This window comes from Pan troglodytes, chromosome 3, assembly GCF_028858775.2.
Source record: "Pan troglodytes isolate AG18354 chromosome 3, NHGRI_mPanTro3-v2.0_pri, whole genome shotgun sequence".
NCBI lineage: Eukaryota > Metazoa > Chordata > Mammalia > Primates > Hominidae > Pan > Pan troglodytes.
Window position 1 is genome coordinate 100,339,884 of NC_072401.2, and position 21,117 is coordinate 100,361,000.

General features: G+C 43.5%; 1 protein-coding gene across 9 annotated transcripts in view; it reads right to left on the bottom strand.

The window, feature by feature from the left end:
- Positions 1-21,117, bottom strand: part of EIF4E (eukaryotic translation initiation factor 4E) — a 53,485-nt gene that overhangs the window by 29,320 nt on the left and 3,048 nt on the right. For 3 of the 9 annotated variants that reach the window (XM_063808098.1, XM_054682646.2, XM_054682649.2), the window contains exon 1: positions 1,032-1,313. In XM_063808098.1, coding sequence (XP_063664168.1) covers positions 1,032-1,139 — 108 coding nt within the window. In that variant the 5' untranslated portion in view covers positions 1,140-1,313. 9 annotated transcript variants of the gene reach the window in all.

Here is a 21,117-nt window from a genome sequence, read left to right on the forward strand (position 1 = left end):
ATCCAAACTATGAGTTTTTACTTGATAGGGAACATTTACTAAGCAGTAACTACCAGGCCATGTGCTACATTATTTTCATACATATTATCTCAACATACTATAAATCATCTCAATATAGTCAATCTTCATAATCCCGTGAAACAACCATTATTCTCTCCACTCTTCAGACAAATCTGAAGTCCTGGAAAAGTAAACATGTCATTTAAATCCAGGACTACCAGGGTTTACGGCTAAGAACACCATATGTCCTAGTTCTACCTGTTTGTTGTTTCAGTATAATTGTTAACAGAACTCTCACTCCCAAAGGTGGCCAGGACTGAATAATAAATTATATGGTTACAAAGATTCTCTTTCTAGGCAACGTAAATCTATAATATATACTGTGCTCTGCTCTACAGCCTCAGGCTCAACACCTTTGCTCATCTTGCCAATGCATGTGACTGCCAATAAACTAGTAAAAAAGGCATGAATGGTACACCTCACCCTTCCTCCCAGACACACAAAAAAACCCACTATCAGGAAAAAAAGCAACTATATAGTGAGTTTGTATTATTATGCACAGCAGGACACTAAATACCCATTGGTCAAATATCTCACATATACAGGTAAGTGTAAGTAAAAACCTCTTTTATGTGTACAAATAACTTTAATGAGAACATTATTTAATACAAATATGTAAACAGACTTCATACGTTTCTGTTCCTTGTAGTATCTACTGTTAGTTCTCAGTTTTGTCATTCATTTGACAAATTAAATCAGGCAAAGAAATGTACACAATCACATAAAAAGAATCACGTTCTCACACTTGAACACACAGCAGTGGTCAAAAATAATGAAATGTAAACTGGACCCCATGATTTAATGCAAAAAACACCCTGTACATAAAAGTTTCAGGCTTCTAACTCCACTGAATCCAGTACTAAATGTTCTTTATATTCCTCAGCTTCTTCCAAGTCTTTTTCACTTTCTAAAATCTGCCAAAGAACAGTATATGCAGCTTCCAACCTGTGCTGGCAAACAAGGCTTATCACCTGGGATTCTCGCAGACTTTCTGCCTGCTTATTAATGGCATCATTTTCACCATCTTCAGCTCTCATTTTTTTCTTTCCTTCTTGTTGTTTTGTTTCTTTTTCATGCATCACTTTTTCTCGACCAACTGCTTCACCACAGGAGTCTTAATTTGTCTCAGGACAGGTTCAGCCATGGTCCCCCAAGCGCCATGAGAAGGGTGGGACAGAGCCAGGGTAATCATGGAGGAGGCGGCTGTCAGTCCTCAGTTCTTTTCAACAAACCATGCATTTCCTCACAGCACCCTCAAATATGTAAATTAGTATAATTAATTAACTAGTACACAAGAACAAATATAGTCTTACCACCTGTCTTGTAAGAAATAAAAAATTTGGTGAAAACACTGAAAAACTGCCTCAGGCTATTAAACTGTTTTGGTTTTTAGCTTTCAAACATCTATTTACAGTAAAGGAATACCAGCTAATCTGGCATCACTCATGAAAGTGTGGCTGTGGATTCTGCAGTCTTCCTTACTGTAATAAAGGATCAAAACTATGACTTTTATACTCCTCCCTTAACCGAGAAAGTTGAAATAAAAAATACATGGAGATTTAGCAAAATACAAATCTTTCAACATTAAAACACTGCTCACATGGAAAAAATTTTTTCATGTAAAAGACCCTGAGACATCATATATCAATCATGATTCAAAAGACAGTACTTCTTTTTTTTTTTTTTTTTTTTTTTTTTTTGAGACGGAGTCTCGCTCTGTCGCCCAGGCTGGAGTGCAGTGGCGCGATCTCGGCTCACTGCAAGCTCCGCCTCCCGGGTTCAAGCCATTCTCCTGCCTCAGCCTCCCGAGTAGCTGGGACTACAGGCGCCCGCTACCACGCCCGGCTAATTTTTTGTATTTTTAGTAGAGACGGGGTTTCACCGTGTTAGCCAGGATGGTCTCGATCTCCTGACCTCGTGATCCGCCCGCCTCGGCCTCCCAAAGTGCTGGGATTACAGGCGTGAGCCACCGCGCCCGGCCAAGACAGTACTTCTTAAAGTGCTTTTCAATTAATATAAAATGGCAACTAAACAATAACAAAAAATCACTAGTAACTGGATTACTAAAGAGTTGTGATGATGTGTACAAATTGTGCAGTGTCCAAAAATACTACACAAATTCAATAGCTGTTTATTTAAATAATAACCTAATTACTTGATCAAAATAAGTAGCACTAACTCATGAGTGAATAGAGCTGATTAAGTTTGTTGGGCTATAGCTAAATATTTATATTTCTGGATACTCAGCAAGCTATACTTGAACACATTTTATTAATTAAAAAAAATCCCAACAGTCTACACTTGCATTTCTGATCTTCAAATAAACAGTTTTAAAACTTGGATGGATTCTTTTTTTTTTTTTTTGAGACAGATTCTCACTCTGCCACACAGGCTGGAGTGCAGTGGCATGATCTCAGCTCACTGCAACCTCCACCTCCTGGGTTCAAGCAGTTCTCTTGCCTCAGCTTCACGAGTAGCTGGGACTACAGGCATGCACCACCACACCTGGCTAATTATTTGTATTTTAAGTAGAGACAAGGTTTCACCACTTTGGCCCAGCTGGTCTTGAACTCCTCCTGACCTCAAGTGATCCGCCCACCTCGGCCTCCTAAAGTGCTGGAATTACAGGCATGAGCCACCGCACCAGGCCTAAAACTTGGATGAATCCTTTTTTTTTTTCCCTTTGAGACAGAGTCTTGCCCTGTTGCCCAGGCTGGACTGCAGTGGCGTGATCTCGGCTCACTGCAACTTCCATCTCCTAGGTTCAAGCAGTTCTCTACCTCAGCCTCCCAAGTAGCTGGGATTACAGGCGCCTGCCACCACGCCCGGCTAATTTTTGTATTTTTAGTACAGACAGGGGTTTCACCATCTTGGCCAGACTGGTCTTGAACTCCTGACCTCGTGATCCACCCGCCTCGGCCTCCCAAAGTGCTGGGATTACAGGTGTGAGCCACTGCGCCCAGCACATTCTTAACTACTAGAAAGAGTTGTAGGAGGCTGGGCACACTGGCTCACACCTGTAATCCCAGCACTTTGGGAGGCCGAGGCGGGTGGAGCATCTGAGGTTGGGAGTTTGAGACCAGCCTGACCAACATGGAGAAATCCCGTCTCTACTAAAAATACAAAATTAGCAGGGCGTGGTGGCACATACGCCTGTAATCCCAGCTACTCGGGAAGCTGAGGCAGGAAAATCACTTGAACCCGGGAGGCAGAGGTTGCAGTGAGCTGAGATCAAGCCACTGCACTCCAGCCTGGGCAACAAGAGCGAAACTCTGTCTCAAAAAAAAAAAAAAAAAAAAGACGACTTGTGGTCACCTTTTAACATTTTAAAATAAATTTTTTTAAAGAACATTCTTAAGGGAGCACTAACATGTACCTACTGATCAAATTACTTTGCACATATTATATAGCTTAAGCCAACATCACAAATTCAGTCTGGGTTTGGGGAGGTGATAACACAGACACAAGAAATAACAGATGTGTGATCTAGGATGACAAGGCTAATGATAAAATTTAAATGTCACTACTATTTAAACCAAAGGCTACCAGAAGATTCATAATTTAAAATAACTAGAAAAATTTACAGGCTGGGCACAGTGGCTCACGCATATAATCCCAGCACTTCGGGAGGCCGAGGCGGGCGGATCACGAGGTCAGGAGTTCAAGACCCACCTGACTAACATGGTGAAACCCCATCTCTACCAAAAACACAAAATTAGCTGGGCATGGTGGCGCATGCCTGTAATCCCAGTTACTTGGGAGGCTGAAGCAGGAGAATCACTTGAACCCGGGAGAGGGAAATTGCAGTGAGCCAAGATCGTGCCACTGCACTCCAGCCTAGACAACAAGAGCAAAACTCCGTCTCGAAAAAAAAAAAGAAGAAAAAGAAAAAGAAAAATTTACGTACGGCCAGGCACGGTGGCTCACGCCTGTAATCCCAACACTTTGGGAGGCCAACACGGGTGGATCATGAGGTCAGGAAATTGAGACCATCCTGGTCAACATAGTGAAACCCAGCCGCTACTAAAAAATACAAAAATTAGCTGGGCGTGGTGGTGCATGCCTGTAATCCCAGCTACGAAGGAGGCTGAGGCAGGAGAATCGCTTGAACCAGGGAATCAGAGATTGCAGTGAGCCGAGATCGCACCACTGCACTCCAGCATAGCGTAGCGAAAGCAAGACTCCATCTCAAAAAAAAAACCACAAAGAAAAGAAAAATTTACATACGTTGAACATTATGCAAAAGTAAAAAAATGATTCGAAATATATCAACACTAAAATGGCATTACAACCAGTGCACAAAACTGTTGACTGCAGTAACATGATAATTTCCATTTCAATTATTCCTTAAAGCTTTATAACAAGTATTTGAAAGGCAAATCTTTTAAAGAATTTAACTGCTATTTAAACGTTTATACATTTTAAAACTTAGAAAACATAACTAAAATTTCATGATACTAATTAAATTCTAGTTTTTAAAAAAAATCAATCTTTACATGTCACAGTTCAAACAAATGAGCAGTTACTGTTAAAATTCTATGTGTTTTGCTGGGTGTGGTGGCTCACGCCTGTAATCCCAGCATTTTGGGAGGCCGAGGCAGGCGGATCACCTGAGGTCAGGTGTTCGAGACCAGCCTGGTCCAACATGGTGAAACTGCGTCTCTACTAAAAATACAAAAATTAGCCAGGTGTAGTGGCACGCGCCTGTAATCCCAGCTACGTGGGAGGCTGAGGCAGGAGAATTGCTTGAACCTGGGAGGCAGAGGTTGCAGTGAGCCAAGGTAGTGTCACTGCATTCCAGCCTGGGCAACAGAGCAAGACTCCATCTCAAAAAAAAAAAAAAAAATCTATGTGTTCATTTTCAAAAGTTAAAGGTTATAATTTCAATGTAAACTGTAGCTTTAATAAGGTCATTTTGTTTTCTGTAACAACTTCTTATCCAACAGATTTTTTTTTCTTTTCTTTTTTTGCCTTCAGAGGAGGGTATCACTATTACTTAGGCTGGAGTGCAGCGGTGCAATCACAGCTCACTGCAGCCTCAAACTCCTAGGCTCAAGAGACGATACTGAATAGCTGGGACTACAGGCATGAGCCACCATGCCCAGCTAATTTTTAGAGACAGGTCTCACTATATTGCTCAGCCTGGTCTCAAACTCTTGGCCTCAAGTGATCCTCCTGCCTCAGCCTTCGAAGTTGCTAGGATTACAGGCGTGAGCCACCACACCTGCCTTTTTATGTACCAAGGTTTTAAAATCACCTTTCAAAAGAAAGTATTTTGAAGAAATACATACCTTAAAAAAATTTACAAAACCAGATATAGTCATCAGTTTCATATGTTCCCAGGATCACAGAGTGGAATACAACCTTCTATTTACTTAGTTTAAGTTTTACTTAATTTAAGTTAAACTATCAAGCTTCCAAACGTAAAAGGATCTACTGAGTTCCAAGCCAAAACTAAATGGGAAAATAGAAAAATAATACAATTAAAATAAAAAGATCTACATTCTTTAACCTAGTAATTAGACTTCTAAGAGAAAACACATCTATCAACAGATATAACCAAAAGGTAACAGATAAACAAACCATGGCGTTTATGATGTAAGCACTAAACATGTTTGTAAAAATTACTTTAAAACTAACACAAATGTGGAGAAAAGCAGATTACAGAACCATATAAAAATGAGCACTTAAAAAAAAAAAAAAGGCCAGGCACGGTGGCTCACACCTGTAATTCCAGCACTTTGAGGCCGAGGTGGGCGGATCACGAGGTCAGGAGTTTAAGACCAGCCTGGCCAACATGGTGAAACCTGGTCTCTACTAAAAATACAAAAATTAGCCAGGCGTGGTGGCGCATGCCTGTAATCCCAGCTACTTGGGAGGCTGAGGCAGGAGAATCACTTGAACCCAGGAGGAGGAGGTTGCAGTGAGCTGAGACCGTGCCACTGCACTCCAGCCTGGCAACAGAGCCAGACTCCGTCTCAAAAAAAAAAAAAGCACTTTTTTTTTTGCTTTTGACCTATTTTAAGAAGTCCTAAATAAACTGTAGTGCATCCAGAAAATGAAACATTACTGAATGCTAAAATAAAATGAGTTATCAAGCCATAAAAAGACGTAGAAGGAACTTAAATGTATATTACTAAGTGAAAGAAGCTAAGCTGAAAAGGCTACATACTGTATGATTCTAACTCTGTGACACTCTGGAAAAGACAAAAAGATCAGTGGTTGGTGGGGAGGGTATAAACAAGCAGAACAGAGAGGATTTTTAGGGCAGTAAAATTATTCTGCACGATATTATAACCGCAGATACATGCCATTTTACATTTGACAAAACCCACAGACTGTACAACATCAGGAGTGAACCCTAATGTAAAGTATGAACTTTGGGTGACAATAATGTCAATTTAGGTTCATCAATTCTAACAAATGTGCCATTCTGTTGTAGGATGTTGACACTGGGAAAGCTGTACCTGCACCGGGGCAAGGAGTAAGTTACGGGAACTGTCTTTTCTGCTCAGTTTTGCTCCGAACCTAAAACTGCTCTAAGAAAATTAAGTAGTTAGTTTTTGAGACAGGGTCCCGCTCTGATGCCCAGGCTGGAGTACAGTGGCACAATCACAGCTCACTGAAGTCTCGACCTCCAGGGCTCAATCAATCCTCCCGCCTCAGCCTTCTGAGTAGCTGGGACTACAGGCACATGCCACCACACCCAGCTAGTTATTTGCATTAATATTTTTAGTAGAGACAGGGTTTCATCATGTTGCCTAGGCTGGTCTTGAACTCCTGGGCTTAAGCAATTCACCTGCCTCAGCCTCCCAAAGTGCTTCAGGTTTCAGGCATGAGCTACGCACACACACCCGGCCGAAAATTAAGTATTTAAAAGGGGAAAAGAAAAGGTACGAAGAAGGATATGGTTAAAAAAAAAAAGAGAAGTTCACAAACAAGTGAACCAAAATATTACCAGAGAACACCTAGTTGTTGAGATTACAGATTATTTTTTCACAATGATCTAAATGTTCAAAATGTATTATAACAAAGTTATATTAAAGCCCAAATAAACATCTGAAACTACTCCTGGACTGTTCAGTGTATTCCAATAATCTGCCCATCCCCTCATGAGCCAACAGCCAATATCATATTTTTGTAAATTACTTTTTTTTTTTTTTTTTTTGAGACAAGAGTCTTGCTCTGTCACCCAGGCTGAAGTGCAATGGCGTGATCTTGGCTCACTGCAACCTCCACTTCCCAGGTTCAAGCAATTCTCCTGCCTCAGCCTCCCAAGTAGCTGGGATTACAGGTACCCGCCACCATGCCCAGCTAATTTTTTGTATTTTTAGTACAGATGGGGTTTCGCCATGTTGGCCAGGCTGATCTCGAACTCCTGAACTCAGGTGATCCACCTGCCTCAGCCTCCCAAAGTGCTAGGATTACAGACGTGAGCCACTGCGCCTGGCCGTTATCTTTAATAATATTTTTCTTCATGGTACAGTAAGTTCCCCAGTCACCTTTGCTCTTCCTTCTTAAAACTTTGCTTCTGCTCATGCCTGTAATCCCAGCACTTTGGGAGGCCGAGGCGGGCGGATCACTTGAGGTCAGGAGTTCGAGACCAGCCTGGCCAACATGGTGAAAACTCATCTCTACTAAAAATATAAAAATTAGCTGGGCATGGTGGTGGGCACCTGTAATCCCAGCTACTCGAGAGGCTGAGGTGGGATAATCACTTGAACCTAAGAGACAGAGGTTGCAGTGAGCCAAGATGGTGCCACTGCACTCCAGCCTGGGCAACAGAGTGAGGCTCTGTCTCAAAAAAACAAGTCTACGTACTTCCTCAAAGGAATAAGTTAAGATTTTGCATGTATATAACAATTACAGGGAGCTATAAAAATGAACATTCAGAGGACAAAAAAAAAAAAAGGAAAAGGAGGAGGACGGGAGGGAGAAAATAAATACCTGGAAATTCAAAATGAATGGAAACTTAAAATGAAGGTTGAAAAATAAATGAGGACTTTGCACCCAAGACTGCGTGGTAGATAGAGCTCCCTCTCCCCTCTCCCCTCTCCCCTCTCCCCTCCCCCCTCTCCCCTCCCCCCTCCCCCCTCTCCCCTCTCCCCTCCCCTCTTTCCACGGTCTCCCTCTGATGCCGAGCCGAAGCTGGACGGTACTGCTGCCATCTCAGCTCACTGCAACCTCCCTGCCCGATTCTCCTGCCTCAGCCTGCCGAGTGCCTGCGATTGCAGGCACGCGCCGCCACGCCTGACTGGTTTTCGTATTTTTTTGGTGGAGACGGGGTTTCGATGTGTCAGCTGGGCTGGTCTCCAGCTCCTAACCGCGAGTGATCCGCCAGCCTCGGCCTCCAGAGGTGACGGGATTGCAGACGGAGTCTCGTTAACTCAGTGCTCAATGGCGCCCAGGCTGGAGTGCAGTGGCGTGATCTCGGCTCGCTACAGCCACCTCCCAGCCGCCTGCCTTGGCCTCCCTAAGTGCCGAGATTGCAGGCTCTGCCTGGCAGCCACCCCGTCTGGGAAGTGAGGAGCGTCTCCGCCTGACCGCCCATCGTCTGGGATGTGAGGAGCCCCTCTGCCTGGCTGCCCAGTCTGGAAAGTGAGGAGCGTCTCTGCCCGGCCGCCATCCCATCTAGGAAGTGAGGAGCGCCTCTTCCCGGCCGCCATCACATCTGGGAAGTGAGGAGCGTCTCTGCCCGGCCGCCCATCATCTGAGATGTGGGGAGCACCTCTGCCCTGCCGCCCCGTCCGGGATGTGAGGAGCGTCTCTGCCCGGCCGCCATGTCTGAGAAGTGAGGAGACCCTCTGCCTGGCAACCGCCCCGTCTGAGAAGTGAGGAGCCCCTCCGCCCAGCAGCCACCCCGTCTGAGAAGTGAGGAGCGTCCTCCCTCCTCGTCCGGGAGGGAGGTGGGGGGGTCAGCCCCCCACCCGGCCAGCCGCCCCGTCCGGGAGGTGAGGGGCGCCTCTGCCTGGCCGCCCCTACCGGGAAGTGAGGAGCCCCTCTGCCCAGCCAGCCGCCTCGTCCGGGAGGGAGGTGGGGGGGTCAGCCCCCCGCCTGGCCAGCCGCCCCGTCCGGGAGGCGAGGGGTGCCTCTGCCCGGCCGCCCCTACTGGGAAGTGAGGAGCTCCTCTGCCCGGCCAGCCGCCCCGTCCGGGAGGGAGGTGGGGGGGGTCAGCCCCCCGCCCGGCCAGCCGCCCCATCCGGGAGGGAGGTGGGGGGGGTCAGCCCCCCGCCCGGCCAGCCGCCCCATCCGGGAGGGAGGTGGGGGGATCAGCCCCCCGCCTGGCCAGCCGCCCCATCCGGGAGGGAGGTGGGGGGACCAGCCCCCCGCCCGGCCAGCCGCCCTGTCCAGGAGGTGGGGGGCGCCTCTGCCCGGCCGCCCCTACTGGGAAGTGAGGAGCCCCTCTGCCCGGCCAGCCGCTCTGTCTGGGAGGGAGGTGGGGGGGTCAGCCCCCCACCCGGCCAGCCGCCCCGTCCGGGAGGGAGGTGGGGGGGGGTTAGCCCCCCGCCTGGCCAGCCGCCCTGTCTGGGAGGTGAGGGGCACCTCTGCCCGGCCGCCCCTACTGGGAAGTGAGGAGCCCCTCTGCCCGGCCAGCCGCTCTGTCTGGGAGGGAGGTGGGGGGGTCAGCCCCCCGCCCGGCCAGCCGCCCCGTCCGGGAGGGAGGTGGGGGGATCAGCCCCCCGCCCGGCCAGCCGCCCTGTCCGGGAGGTGAGGGGTGCCTCTGCCCGGCCGCCCCTACTGGGAAGTGAGGAGCCCCTCTGCCCGGCCAGCCGCCCCGTCCGGGAGGGAGGTGGGGGGTCAGCCCCCTGCCCGGCCAGCCGCCCCGTCCGGGAGGGAGGTGGGGGGGGTCAGCCCCCCGCCCGGCCAGCCGCCCCGTCCGGGAGGTGAGGGGCACTTCTGCCCGGCCGCCCCTACTGGGAAGTGAGGAGCTCCTCTGCCCGGCCACCACCCCATCTGGGAGGTGTACTCAACAGCTCATTGAGAACGGGCCATGAAGACAATGGCGGTTTTGTGGAATAGAAAGGGGGGAAAGGTGGGGAAAAGATTGAGAAATCGGATGGCTGCCGTGTCTGTGTAGAAAGAGGTACACATGGGAGACTTTTCATTTTGTTCTGTACTAAGAAAAATTCTTCTGCCTTGGGATCCTGTTGATCTGTGACCTTACCCCCAACCCTGTGCTCTCTGAAACATGTGCTGTATCCACTCAGGGTTGAATGGATTAAGGGTGGTGCAAGATGTGCTTTGTTAAACAGATGCTTGAAGGCAGCATGTTCGTTAAGAGTCATCACCACTCCCTAATCTCAAGTACCCAGGGACACAAACACTGCGGAAGGCCGCAGGGTCCTTTGCCTAGGAAAACCAGAGAACTTTGTTCACTTGTTTATCTGCTGACCTTCCCTCCACTATTGTCCTGTGACCCTGCCAAATCCCCCTCTGCGAGAAACACCCAAGAATGATCAATAAAAAAGAAAATAAATAAAAAATAAAAAATAAATGAAATTTCCCAGAGAACTAGTCCAAGAGATCTAATATCTGAGTAACTGTTTCAAAGAGAAAAAAGAGGAGAATTACCAATAAACCTATGAGAAGTGATGGACATGAGTGGCCATATTAAAAATGCCCAATGAGTACACAGTACAATGGATGAAAACAGACTTATACTAAGGTATATTATTGTGAAATAAGGACAAGAAAAAGAATCTACAAATTATAGGGAGTGAGGGTGAGAGAGCAACAGGTCACACTAAAAAATAATTTTTAGCTACCAGAATAATTTCAGACTCATCAGCAGCTACAACAGAAGTCCACCATGAAACTTGACTTCAGAATCCTGAAGAATTCTATGTCCAGCCAAACTACAGGTATGACACTTAATATTCAAGGCCTCAAAAATTTTTTTACTATGTACTTTTTCTCAAAAAACTGCTGGAGATCTGGCCCACCAACGTGAGATAAGAAACCAAATAACAGGAAGATAAAGGGCACAGCAAATGGAAGGGTGGAACACAAAAGTCAAATGAAAGAATCAGGAACATGGTAAAAGGAGATCCAGGGAAGACAAATGTTTACCATATATAAAGGGCAGCAGTCCAGATTGGAGCAATGTGATTCAGGTGAATGTGACTGGAGCAATGTGATTTAATGGCTGCTATGATTAAAATGCCTATTATTCTACCTTTTCTAAACACACATACACACAAAAAAAACCCAAATGCTCAAGTGTCCAGCCCAGACTTTTATCTCTACTTAACTCTGCTTGACCATGTGTTCATGAAGTTCCTCTTCTCTCCTTTATGCCCTGCTAACTGTATTAGGTAACTTTACACCAGAAGAGTTCAGCTTTAATCCAATCTTAAAACAAGATACAGAGCAGCATATTCCCAAAGACCACTCTCTTACTGAAGATTCTTTGCCTGGCCCACAAAACAGCCTCACCAGATAACAACTATAAATCCTATGTTTCCCAGGACATGTCCATGATCATGCCCACTGGTTTCCCGAAAAAGGGCTCTAGTAGAAATTCTAGGAAGCTGAAGCCGAACTATAAACCAAAAACTGTGTTCAGATTATCATTTTTATGAGCCTTCATCCAATAGTGGCAATACCATCTTTCCCTTAAACATCTAGCTTTTTAGTTTTTTCAAAACTAAACAACACACAGCTGAAAGATACATACATGGGAAGTTAATGTAGAAAAAACAAAAAGCAAGGGAATGCTTGACTCAAAAGTCAGAAAAGAAGATGGAGGAGGGGCCAAAGATACAAGAATGTGATCACGGAGTATTAAAAAAGCTGAAATGCTGCTGTGGTGTCCTAGGTCATGGTACATCGGTCTTCAGTTTACTACTCTAAAACCTGGCCAGGCGTGATGGCTCACACCTGTAATCACAGCACTTTGGGAGGCCAAGGCAGTAGGACTGCTTGAGCCCAGGAGTTTGAGACCAGCCTGGCCAACATAATGAAACTCTGTTTTTACTAAAAATACAAAAATTAGCCGGGTGTGGTGGCGCACACCTGTATTCCTAGCTACTCGGGAGGTTGAGGCAGGATGATCGCTTGAACGTGGGAGGCAGAGGTTGCAGTGAGCAGAGAACACGCCACTGCACTCCAGTCTGGGTAACAGTGAGACCCTGTCTCAAAAAAATTTTTTTTTGCCAGGTGTGGTGGCTCACGCCTGTAATCCCAGCACTTTGGGAGGCCAAAGTGGGTGGATTACCTGAGATCAGGAGTTTGAGACCAGCCTGGCCAACATGATAAAACCCTGTCTCTACTAAAAACACAAACAATTAGCTGGATGTGGTGTTGGACACCTGTAATCCAGCTGGTCGGGAGGCTGAGGCAGAAGAATTGCTTGAACCCAAGAGGCAGAGGTTGCAGTGAGCCGAGATTGTCACTGCACTCCAGCCTAGGCAAGAGCAAAGCTCCGTCTTGGGGAAAAAAAAAAAAAGAAAGAAAAAAAAATTAAAGATAAAAGAAAACGTACATACCTATTTTATACTTTGTTTTTACATATAAACATTTCATTATTTTGAAAAAGGGAGGAGCACTAAAAAAAAATTGCAGCCTGAAAACCAACTATATTTGAAAAAGTGTTTTATCTGACCAACAGGGTTTAAAATTTTTCAATCCGTTGTCAAAACATCTACTTTATAGATATATTATCTCGTGTATGGAATGATACAGGGAAAAGTTTATTTATCCCAGTAATGTTTGAAATAGCAAATGGTTGGAAATGACCTAAATATTAATATAGAAATAATTATGTTAAAACCATATAGTGTAACATATACCATCAGAAAAAAGAAGTGAAAACTTTATGTGTTGATATGTAATGCTCTACAAGACATATTAAGTGAAAAAACACAATGTGCCAGAAAAGTGCACATAGCTGGCTACTATTTACTTTTTATAAATATACATATTTGCTGTATATGCACAAATCTCTATTAAAAGTTAAACAACTGACAATGCTGGTTGCCTCTAGGTCATCTGCCTGGATAGGGATCAGCTTCAGGAGACTGTGTACTTTTGCATAAAACTTGAGTTTTGAACACTGTAAAGTACTGTCTATTTACACACACATTTAAAAAACTAGTAAAAAGGCTGGGTGTGGTGGCTCATGCCTGTAATCCCAGCACTTTGGGAGGCTGAGGCAGGCAGATCATGAGGTCAAGAGATCAAGACCATCCTAGCCAACATGGTGAAATGCTGTCTCTACTAAAAACACAAAAATTAGTTGGCAGTGGTGGCGCACACCTGTAGTCCCAGCTACTCAGGAGGCTGAGGCAGGAGTCACCTGAACCCGGGAGGTGGATGTTGCAGTGACCCGAGATCATGCCACTGCACTCCAGCCTGACAACAGAGTGAGACACCATCTCAAAACAAAAACAGAAACAAAAAAAGACTAGCAAAAAAAAAAAAAAAACATTAACCCACAGAAAAATTCTAATTCTATACAAGAGTAAATAACTATTTCAAAGTTTAAAATACAGAGCGACAAGCTTTTCTAGGATAGAATCATGTATCTAACCAAACTGGACATATCCAGTTATACCTTATAAAGTTGAACTAAATACAATATATATACATACATTTGCACACACCAGAATTTCTAGATTCTTTTTCTTTTTTGTTTTTGAGATGGAGTCTTGCTCTATCACCCAGGCTGGCGTGCAGTGGTGCAATCTTGGCTCACTGCAACCTCCGCCTCCCAGGTTCAAGTGATTCTCCTGTCTCAGCCTCCTGAGTAGCTGGGACTACAGGCACGTGCCACCACACCCAGCTAATTTTTGTATTTTTAGTAGAGATGGGGTTTCACCATGTTGGCCAGGCTGGTCTCCAACTCCTGACCTCAAGTGCTCCACCTGCCACAGCCTCCCCAAGTGCTGGGATTACAGGCGTGAGCCACCATGCCCGGCCAGAATTTCTAGCTTCTGAGGCCATACTGCACAATTAGGTAGCCATTACCTACATGTGGTTAATTATTAATATTAAATAAAGTTTAAAATTTATTTCCTTGGTTGCACAAGCCACAATATCCAAATGCTCAATTACCATGTACAGCCAGTGGCTACTGTATTGGACAGTAAAAAAATACCCTTTCCATTATCTCAGAAAGTTCTCCTGGACAGCCTTTTTCTAGTAGAATCCTCAAAAAATTGTAATTGGGCAATTTGGAAAGGGGAATGAGGTGGTTGGGGAAGATAGGCAGGAGATAGGTTTTCCACATTAGACAGAACTTAGCCTGTGCCAGATAATGTCCTTAATATGACTCATGCTAATTCAATCCTTGTTGTACTTCAGTATAAATTGGTTTCCTTTGTAAACCTATGCATTTTATGTAATACATGTTAAAACATTCTTTTTTCTTTTTTTTTTTTGAGACGGAGTTTCACTCTTGTTGCCCAGGCTGGATGCAATGGCACCATCTCGGCTCACTGCAACCTCCACCTCCCAGGTTCAAGCAATTCTCTTGCCGCAGCCTTAGCTGGGACTACAGGCAACCATGAACACGCTCGGCTAATTTTTGTATTTTTAGTAAAGATGAGGTTTCACCATTTTGGCCAGGCTGGTTTCGAACTCCTGATCTCAGGTGATTCGCCCGTCTCATCCTCCCAAAGTGCTGGGATTACAAGCATGAACCACTGTGCCTGGCCTGCATTTTAAAACACTCTAAGATAGGGGCTATAGGCTTTACCAAATTGCTATTTTGGACCATGAGTATGTAACTACGTCAAAGAAAAAAAAACAAAAAATAAAGAAAAGCTAAATACCATGATGTATAAACCAACATCCAAAAGAGATTTTACAATCCACAACATGGTAACAAAGTGTACAAGTTCAAATGAAAAAAATTTAACCCTCCTAATCCCACCATCCATAAACCATCTGGCATATTCTTTCAGTTAGAATTTTACACTTATTTGTGTACCTACGCATCAGTATCAACCCTAACATACAAGTTTTACTGAAGGATGGACTTTAGTTTTGGTTGAATTTGTTCCTCTTTTTACACAAGATAGTAATAAAGCTTGACACTCAGGTTTGAGTTCTCTCTCACTTATGTTAATTATGAGTTCTATAAAAATAACTTGCCTTGCTAAAAATTAAAAAAAAAATTTATATTCAAGTGCTATTCCTTTTGCGGCACCAAAACTTTGTATGTAACACTTAAGGAACTATGTGACCGTGGTAGAAAGTTAAAAATCACTTGAAATATGAATTCCTCACCTATAAAGTATTCATTTATTCATCAGAAAAAGAACTGTAAGAAAAAATATACATTTCACATATCAATTAAAATATCAAACTTTCTTGCCTTAGTTAATACTTCTGACCAGATTTTGTGCCAACATAGGCTACTGCCCCATAAGAAGTTTCACGGCAATACTAATATGTTGACATATATATGTAGACATATATATCAAAATTAGTTACAGTATTTTTTTCTGTGCTCTGCTCATTACAATGACAGTAATGGAGTGCAATGTCATCATCTCGGCTCACTGCAACCTCCACCTCCCAGGTTGAAGCAATTCTCTTGCTTCAGTCTCCCAACTAGCTGGGACTACAGGTACCCGCGACCACGCTTGGCTAATTTTTGTATTTTTAGTAGAGATTACAATGACAGTAATGAGCAGAGCACAGAAAAAAATATTACAACTAATTTCTGTATAGCATTTTGTAGTAACAAGCTTAAAATACACCAAGAAACATGTGTACATTTTAGCTTAAACTTTTCCAAAACAACTGTTTTACCCTTTGCCAGACCTATCACCAAAATTACTAAAAGTACTAAGGTAGTTAAGTCTAGAATAAATCCAAAATTCACAAACTTTTAAAAATGTACTAAAACTTTTTTCACTAGCAAAATATTTTAACTGGGAAATCATACGAACTAGCAAATGCCAGAAATCAAATTAGAAAGGGGGAGAAGGTTAAGTGTCCATCCACTTTCTTTAGAAATCCACAAAGTTCTCAATTAGTTACTAAAACACGATTGGTGTAATTGCTTGGTTTAGTCCTCAAGATTATATATTTTTGTTATCTAACATTGTAATATAACAGGGCCTAAAAATAAATGCCCACACATTTTATTTTATAGCTGTAGCAAAACACATAGTAAGCTTATCAAAACACATCTCCCCTTCTGAAGTCACCCAAGCAAAGCACATTACATGCCTACTTGAAAGAGTGCAATGGTTAAGAATATACACTCTGCACTTTGGCTGCTTTAATTTAAACTCCACCCCACCACTTAATAGCTGTGTGATTTTGGAGCAAGTTAGTCACACAATGTTACTTCATCTGTACTGTTAAGAATTAAATGAGTTAGCCTGGCGCGGTGGCTCACGCCTGTAATCCCAGCACTTTGGGAGGCTGAGGTGGGCGGATCACGAGGTCAGGAGTTCAAGACCAGCCTGGCCAATATGGTGAAACCCCATCTCTACTATAAATACAAAAATTAGCCGGGCGTGGTGGCACGTGCCTGTAGTCCCAGCTACTCAGGAGGCTGAAGCAGGAGAATCACTTGAACCCAGGAGGCGGAGGTTGCAGTGAGCCGAGATCGCGCCACTGTACTCTAGCTGGGACAACAGTGAGACGCTATCTCAAAAAAAAAAAAAAAAAAAAGAATTAAATGAGTTAATATATGTAAAGCATTCAGTGTGGTACTTAACATAGAATAAGTGCTATGTGTAACAATTACAAATAACGATCTTTCTACATTAAAAATAGCTGTTACAAACAAGGTATGTTTATAAGGTTTTTTTTTTTTAGTTAGTTGCTTACAACTATAAATCCATATCCTTCATTCCATATCCCTATAAATCCAATGCTGGTTAGATTTGTAATGATTCCACAAAAATTTACTGAATATAGTGTGACTAAACTTCATTTTCCTGTTTTTTCTTTTCTTTTTTTTTTTTTTTTTTGAGAAGGAGTTTGAGTCTTGTTGCCCAGGCTGGAGTGCAATGGCAGATCTAGGCTCACCGCAACCTCCACCTCCCAGGTTCAAACGATTCTTCTGCCTCAGCCTCCCAAGAAGCTGGGATTACAGGCATGTGCCACCATACCCAGCTAATTTTGTAATTTTGTTAAGTAGAGACAGGGTTTCTCCATGCTGGTCAGGCTGGTCTCGAACTCCCGACCTCAGGTGATCCACCCACCTCAGCCTCCCAAAGTGTCGGGATTACAGGCGTGAGCCACCACGCCCGGCCCATTTTCCTACTGTTTCTATGGAATAATGTATCAAAAATTCCAACTGGGGAAACAAACAAAAAAAAAACCCCTTATATTTCTGACCACATTCTCAGGTTCCAGAAGTGCCCAGAAATTACTATTAGTATTTTAGACACACACACACACACGCAAAATCATTTTCTTTTTCTTTTTTTTTTAGTGAGATAGGGTCTCTTTCTGTCACCCAGGCTGGAATGCAGTGGTGTGATCACAGCTCACTGCAGCTCTGACCTCCCAGGCTCAGGGGATCCTCCCATTTCAGCCTCCTGAGGCTAGGACACAGGTGTGCACCACCATATTCAGCTAATTTTTTAATTTTTTGGAGAGACAGGGTCTCGCCATGTTGGCCAGGCTGGTCTCAAACTCCGGGCTCAAGTGATCCTCCTGCCTTTGTCTCCCAAAGCCTCGGATTACATGTGTGGGCCACCAAGCCCAGCCCCTTTCTTTTTCTGGAGACATGATTAGGGACTTTTGAAGGAACACTAGTGATTTTTATGGTAGGGATAGGAGTGGGAAGAACATCTTAGGATTGTGAATCACAGGCTTTGCATTTCTTGCTAATGGGTAAGGATTGATAATTAAAAAGCAGCAATGTGAATTTCCTAGAAAAGAGGGAAAATAGTATGTAAATGCATGGATATACATGAGTATAAAACATTCATGGAATGTCAACTTTAGTCCCTTACAGTTGACAAACTGTCACCTTTGAATACTGCATTTAAAAATTGAAATCACCGTAAGATATCTTATTCCGACTTTCAGCTGACTTAGAAATTTCAGTCTTCAAGATCATTCAGATATTAAGATGAGACTATAACCCATGCTCATTTCCACTTCTCAAAAAAGTCTCTATGACTAAGATGGTGCAACTCACCGGTACTAATAGATTAAGGAAACTTCTTTTGTTTATTTTATTTTTTTTTGAGACGGAGTCTCGCTCTGTCACCCAGGTTGGAGTGCAGTGGCACAATCTCAGCTCACTACAACCTCCGCCTCCCAGGTTCAAGAGCTTCTCCTGCCTCAGCCTCCTGAGTACCTTGGGATTACAAGCACGCATCACAACGCCCAGCTAAGTTTTGTATTTTTAGTAGAGATGGGGTTTCACCATGTTGATCAGGCTGGTCTCAAACTACTGACCTGGTGATCTACCCGCCTCGGCCTCCCAAAGTGCTGGGATTACAGGCATGAGCCACCACACCCGGCCCATATTCTTAACTTTATGTAAATTAAACAATATTTTACTTAAATGTTTTTTGCCTACAGTTTTCTGTCCAAACTAGAGTAAGCTTACATAATTCATTTTGCATATTATCCCTTCTGCAACTTCTGTGTATAAACTGTGTGTCTACATTGAATTTCTCTAAGTCTAATAATCATGCTCATTAACTCAGATTATAAAATGAAGTGTGAAATTTGTTTCTGTTTTTTTTTTTTATTCTTTTTGATGGAGTCTTGCTCTGTCGCCCAGGCTGAAGTACAGTGGTACCATCTCGGTTCACTGCAACCTCCACCTCCAGGTTCAAGCGATTCTCCTGCCTTGGCCTCCCCAGTAGCTAGGATTACAGGCGCCTGCCACCAGGCCTGGCTAATTTTTGTATTTTTAGTAGAGACAGGGTTTCACCATTTTGGCCAGGCTGGTCTCGAACACCTGACCTCAAGTGATCCCCACCCGCCTCGGCCTCCCAAAGTGCTGAGATTACAGGCGTGAGCCACCGCACTCAGCAAGTATATTTTTTTCTTTTAATTGAAGAAATCTGGAATATGAACCCCAGAGCCAAATTTACGTGGATTATCGAGGAACTCTGATATAGTGGGTTCTTTCATTAAGCAAAAAGCCCACTAATTTGCATAGTCTGGTTGGCATTCAATTGTTCATTAATATGAATTATATAGTACAACAAATATTTGTCAATATGTATATAAACCTTATTTACTCTAATTAATAAGCTGTGTAGTACAGAGCATGTTTCCAAAGTATAAAATAGGAAGCATTAAATCAGCTGATTGTCCAAGTTGATTCACTTATGAAATCAGTGTGGTTTCAAAAAATTCAAGAGCTACAATGTAAAAACAAGTAAAATTATATACTTTCAGTTAAGCTAAAGAAACCAAAATTAATCTCTTACCTCAAAAGGAACTACAAGTCAAAAAAATTTTTTTTTAATTCTAATAATGAAGGATGTAGAATGAAGATAAAGCTACAAAGAAACACGACCTACTGGAGGTAAGATGGCCTTGCCATTTTCACAGACTAATATTAAACCTAATTTTGACCCAGCCACAATTCAAATGCCGATAGAATAACATCAGAGTACCGTTTGCCCTAACGTTCAAATTTTTGCCAAATTATCCGTTAAGAGGTAAAATGTTTCCCTTAATTTTCCCTTTCAAGCTTCTCAACAAATTTAATATTTGTGGGCCACATCTTCATGTAACTCAACTCATACAAAGAGAAAACCACACAATAATATCAAACTGAAAATGATATTTTATGTAATGTCCACAGACAAAAATCATCCAGATACCTATGCATGATGGGATAAGCAGGAAAAGCCCATGGCTCTTTTTAAGTGTTTATGATTATGCACAGCAGAAAACCATTATGGAAGCTCACAAACTAGCTGAAGTAAGAAAAAACATGATTTTTGCAGCCTTCAGCAGGGGTATCTCAAGTACAATCCAATTCTAATCAGTTGCTTCAAAAAAAAAATCCAGGCGAGGCTCGGTGGCTCACGCCTGTAACCCAACATATTGAGAGGCCAAGGTGGGAGGACCACTTGAGTCCAGGAGTTTGAGACCAGCCTGGGTAACCATCGCGAGATTCCATCTCTACAAAAAGTTTAAAAATTATCCGGGCGTGGTGGCCTGCGCCTGTAGTGCTTGCTACACCAGAGGCTGAGATGGAAGCATCTCTTGAGCCCAGGAGTTTGAGGCTGCAGTGAGCTATGATCGCGCCACTGCACTCCAGCCCCAGCAACAGAGCAAGATCCTGCACCCCTACACACAAAATCCAACTATTTAAAACTGTCAAAAATAATTCCACATAACTAGCCTGTGCACAAGGGTATATTAAAAGTACTAAAAATTTTCAGGCCAGGCGCGGTGGCTCATGCCTGTAATCCCACCACTTTGGGAGGCCAAGACGGGCGGATCACCTGAGGTCGGGAGTTGAAGACCAGCCTGACCAACATGGAGAAACCCCATCTCTACTAAAAGTACAAAATTAGCCGGGCGTGGTGGCACATGCCTGTAATCCCAGCTACTCGGAAGGCTGAGGCAGGAGAATCGCTTGAACCCAGGAGGCGGAGGTTGCGGTGAGCCAAGATCGCGCCATTGCACTCCAGCCTGGGCAACAAGAGTGAAAGTCAGTATCGAAAAAAAAAAAAAAAAATTCATTTCTCACTAAAACTAAACACTTCGATACTATTTTACATATATTCTCAAAATACTTTAGTTTCCAGCTTCACACACTTTGTTTTTAGGTTCCCCTACTCCCCAAATTTAAACATAACATCCAAATCTCCCAAAGTCTGTACCAGAACAAATACTGTATCACTAACCACATCCCTAGGAATTAAGTTCCTTAAGGGTTTACATTCAACAAGACTCACATCTTGTATAACTTTGTATCCTAAAGAACACTTGGTACAACACCCTGGATATATCAGGAGCTATTAATATTTACTAACTCAAAATATAGTCCTTCATCACTTTGCAGTTCTGCTCTGTGCTGCTGAAACAAAACTGCATAAACTCTGCAAAACTCAAGGGACCTAAATGTGACAGAAACCTCACAGAACTCCTTATTGTTTTATA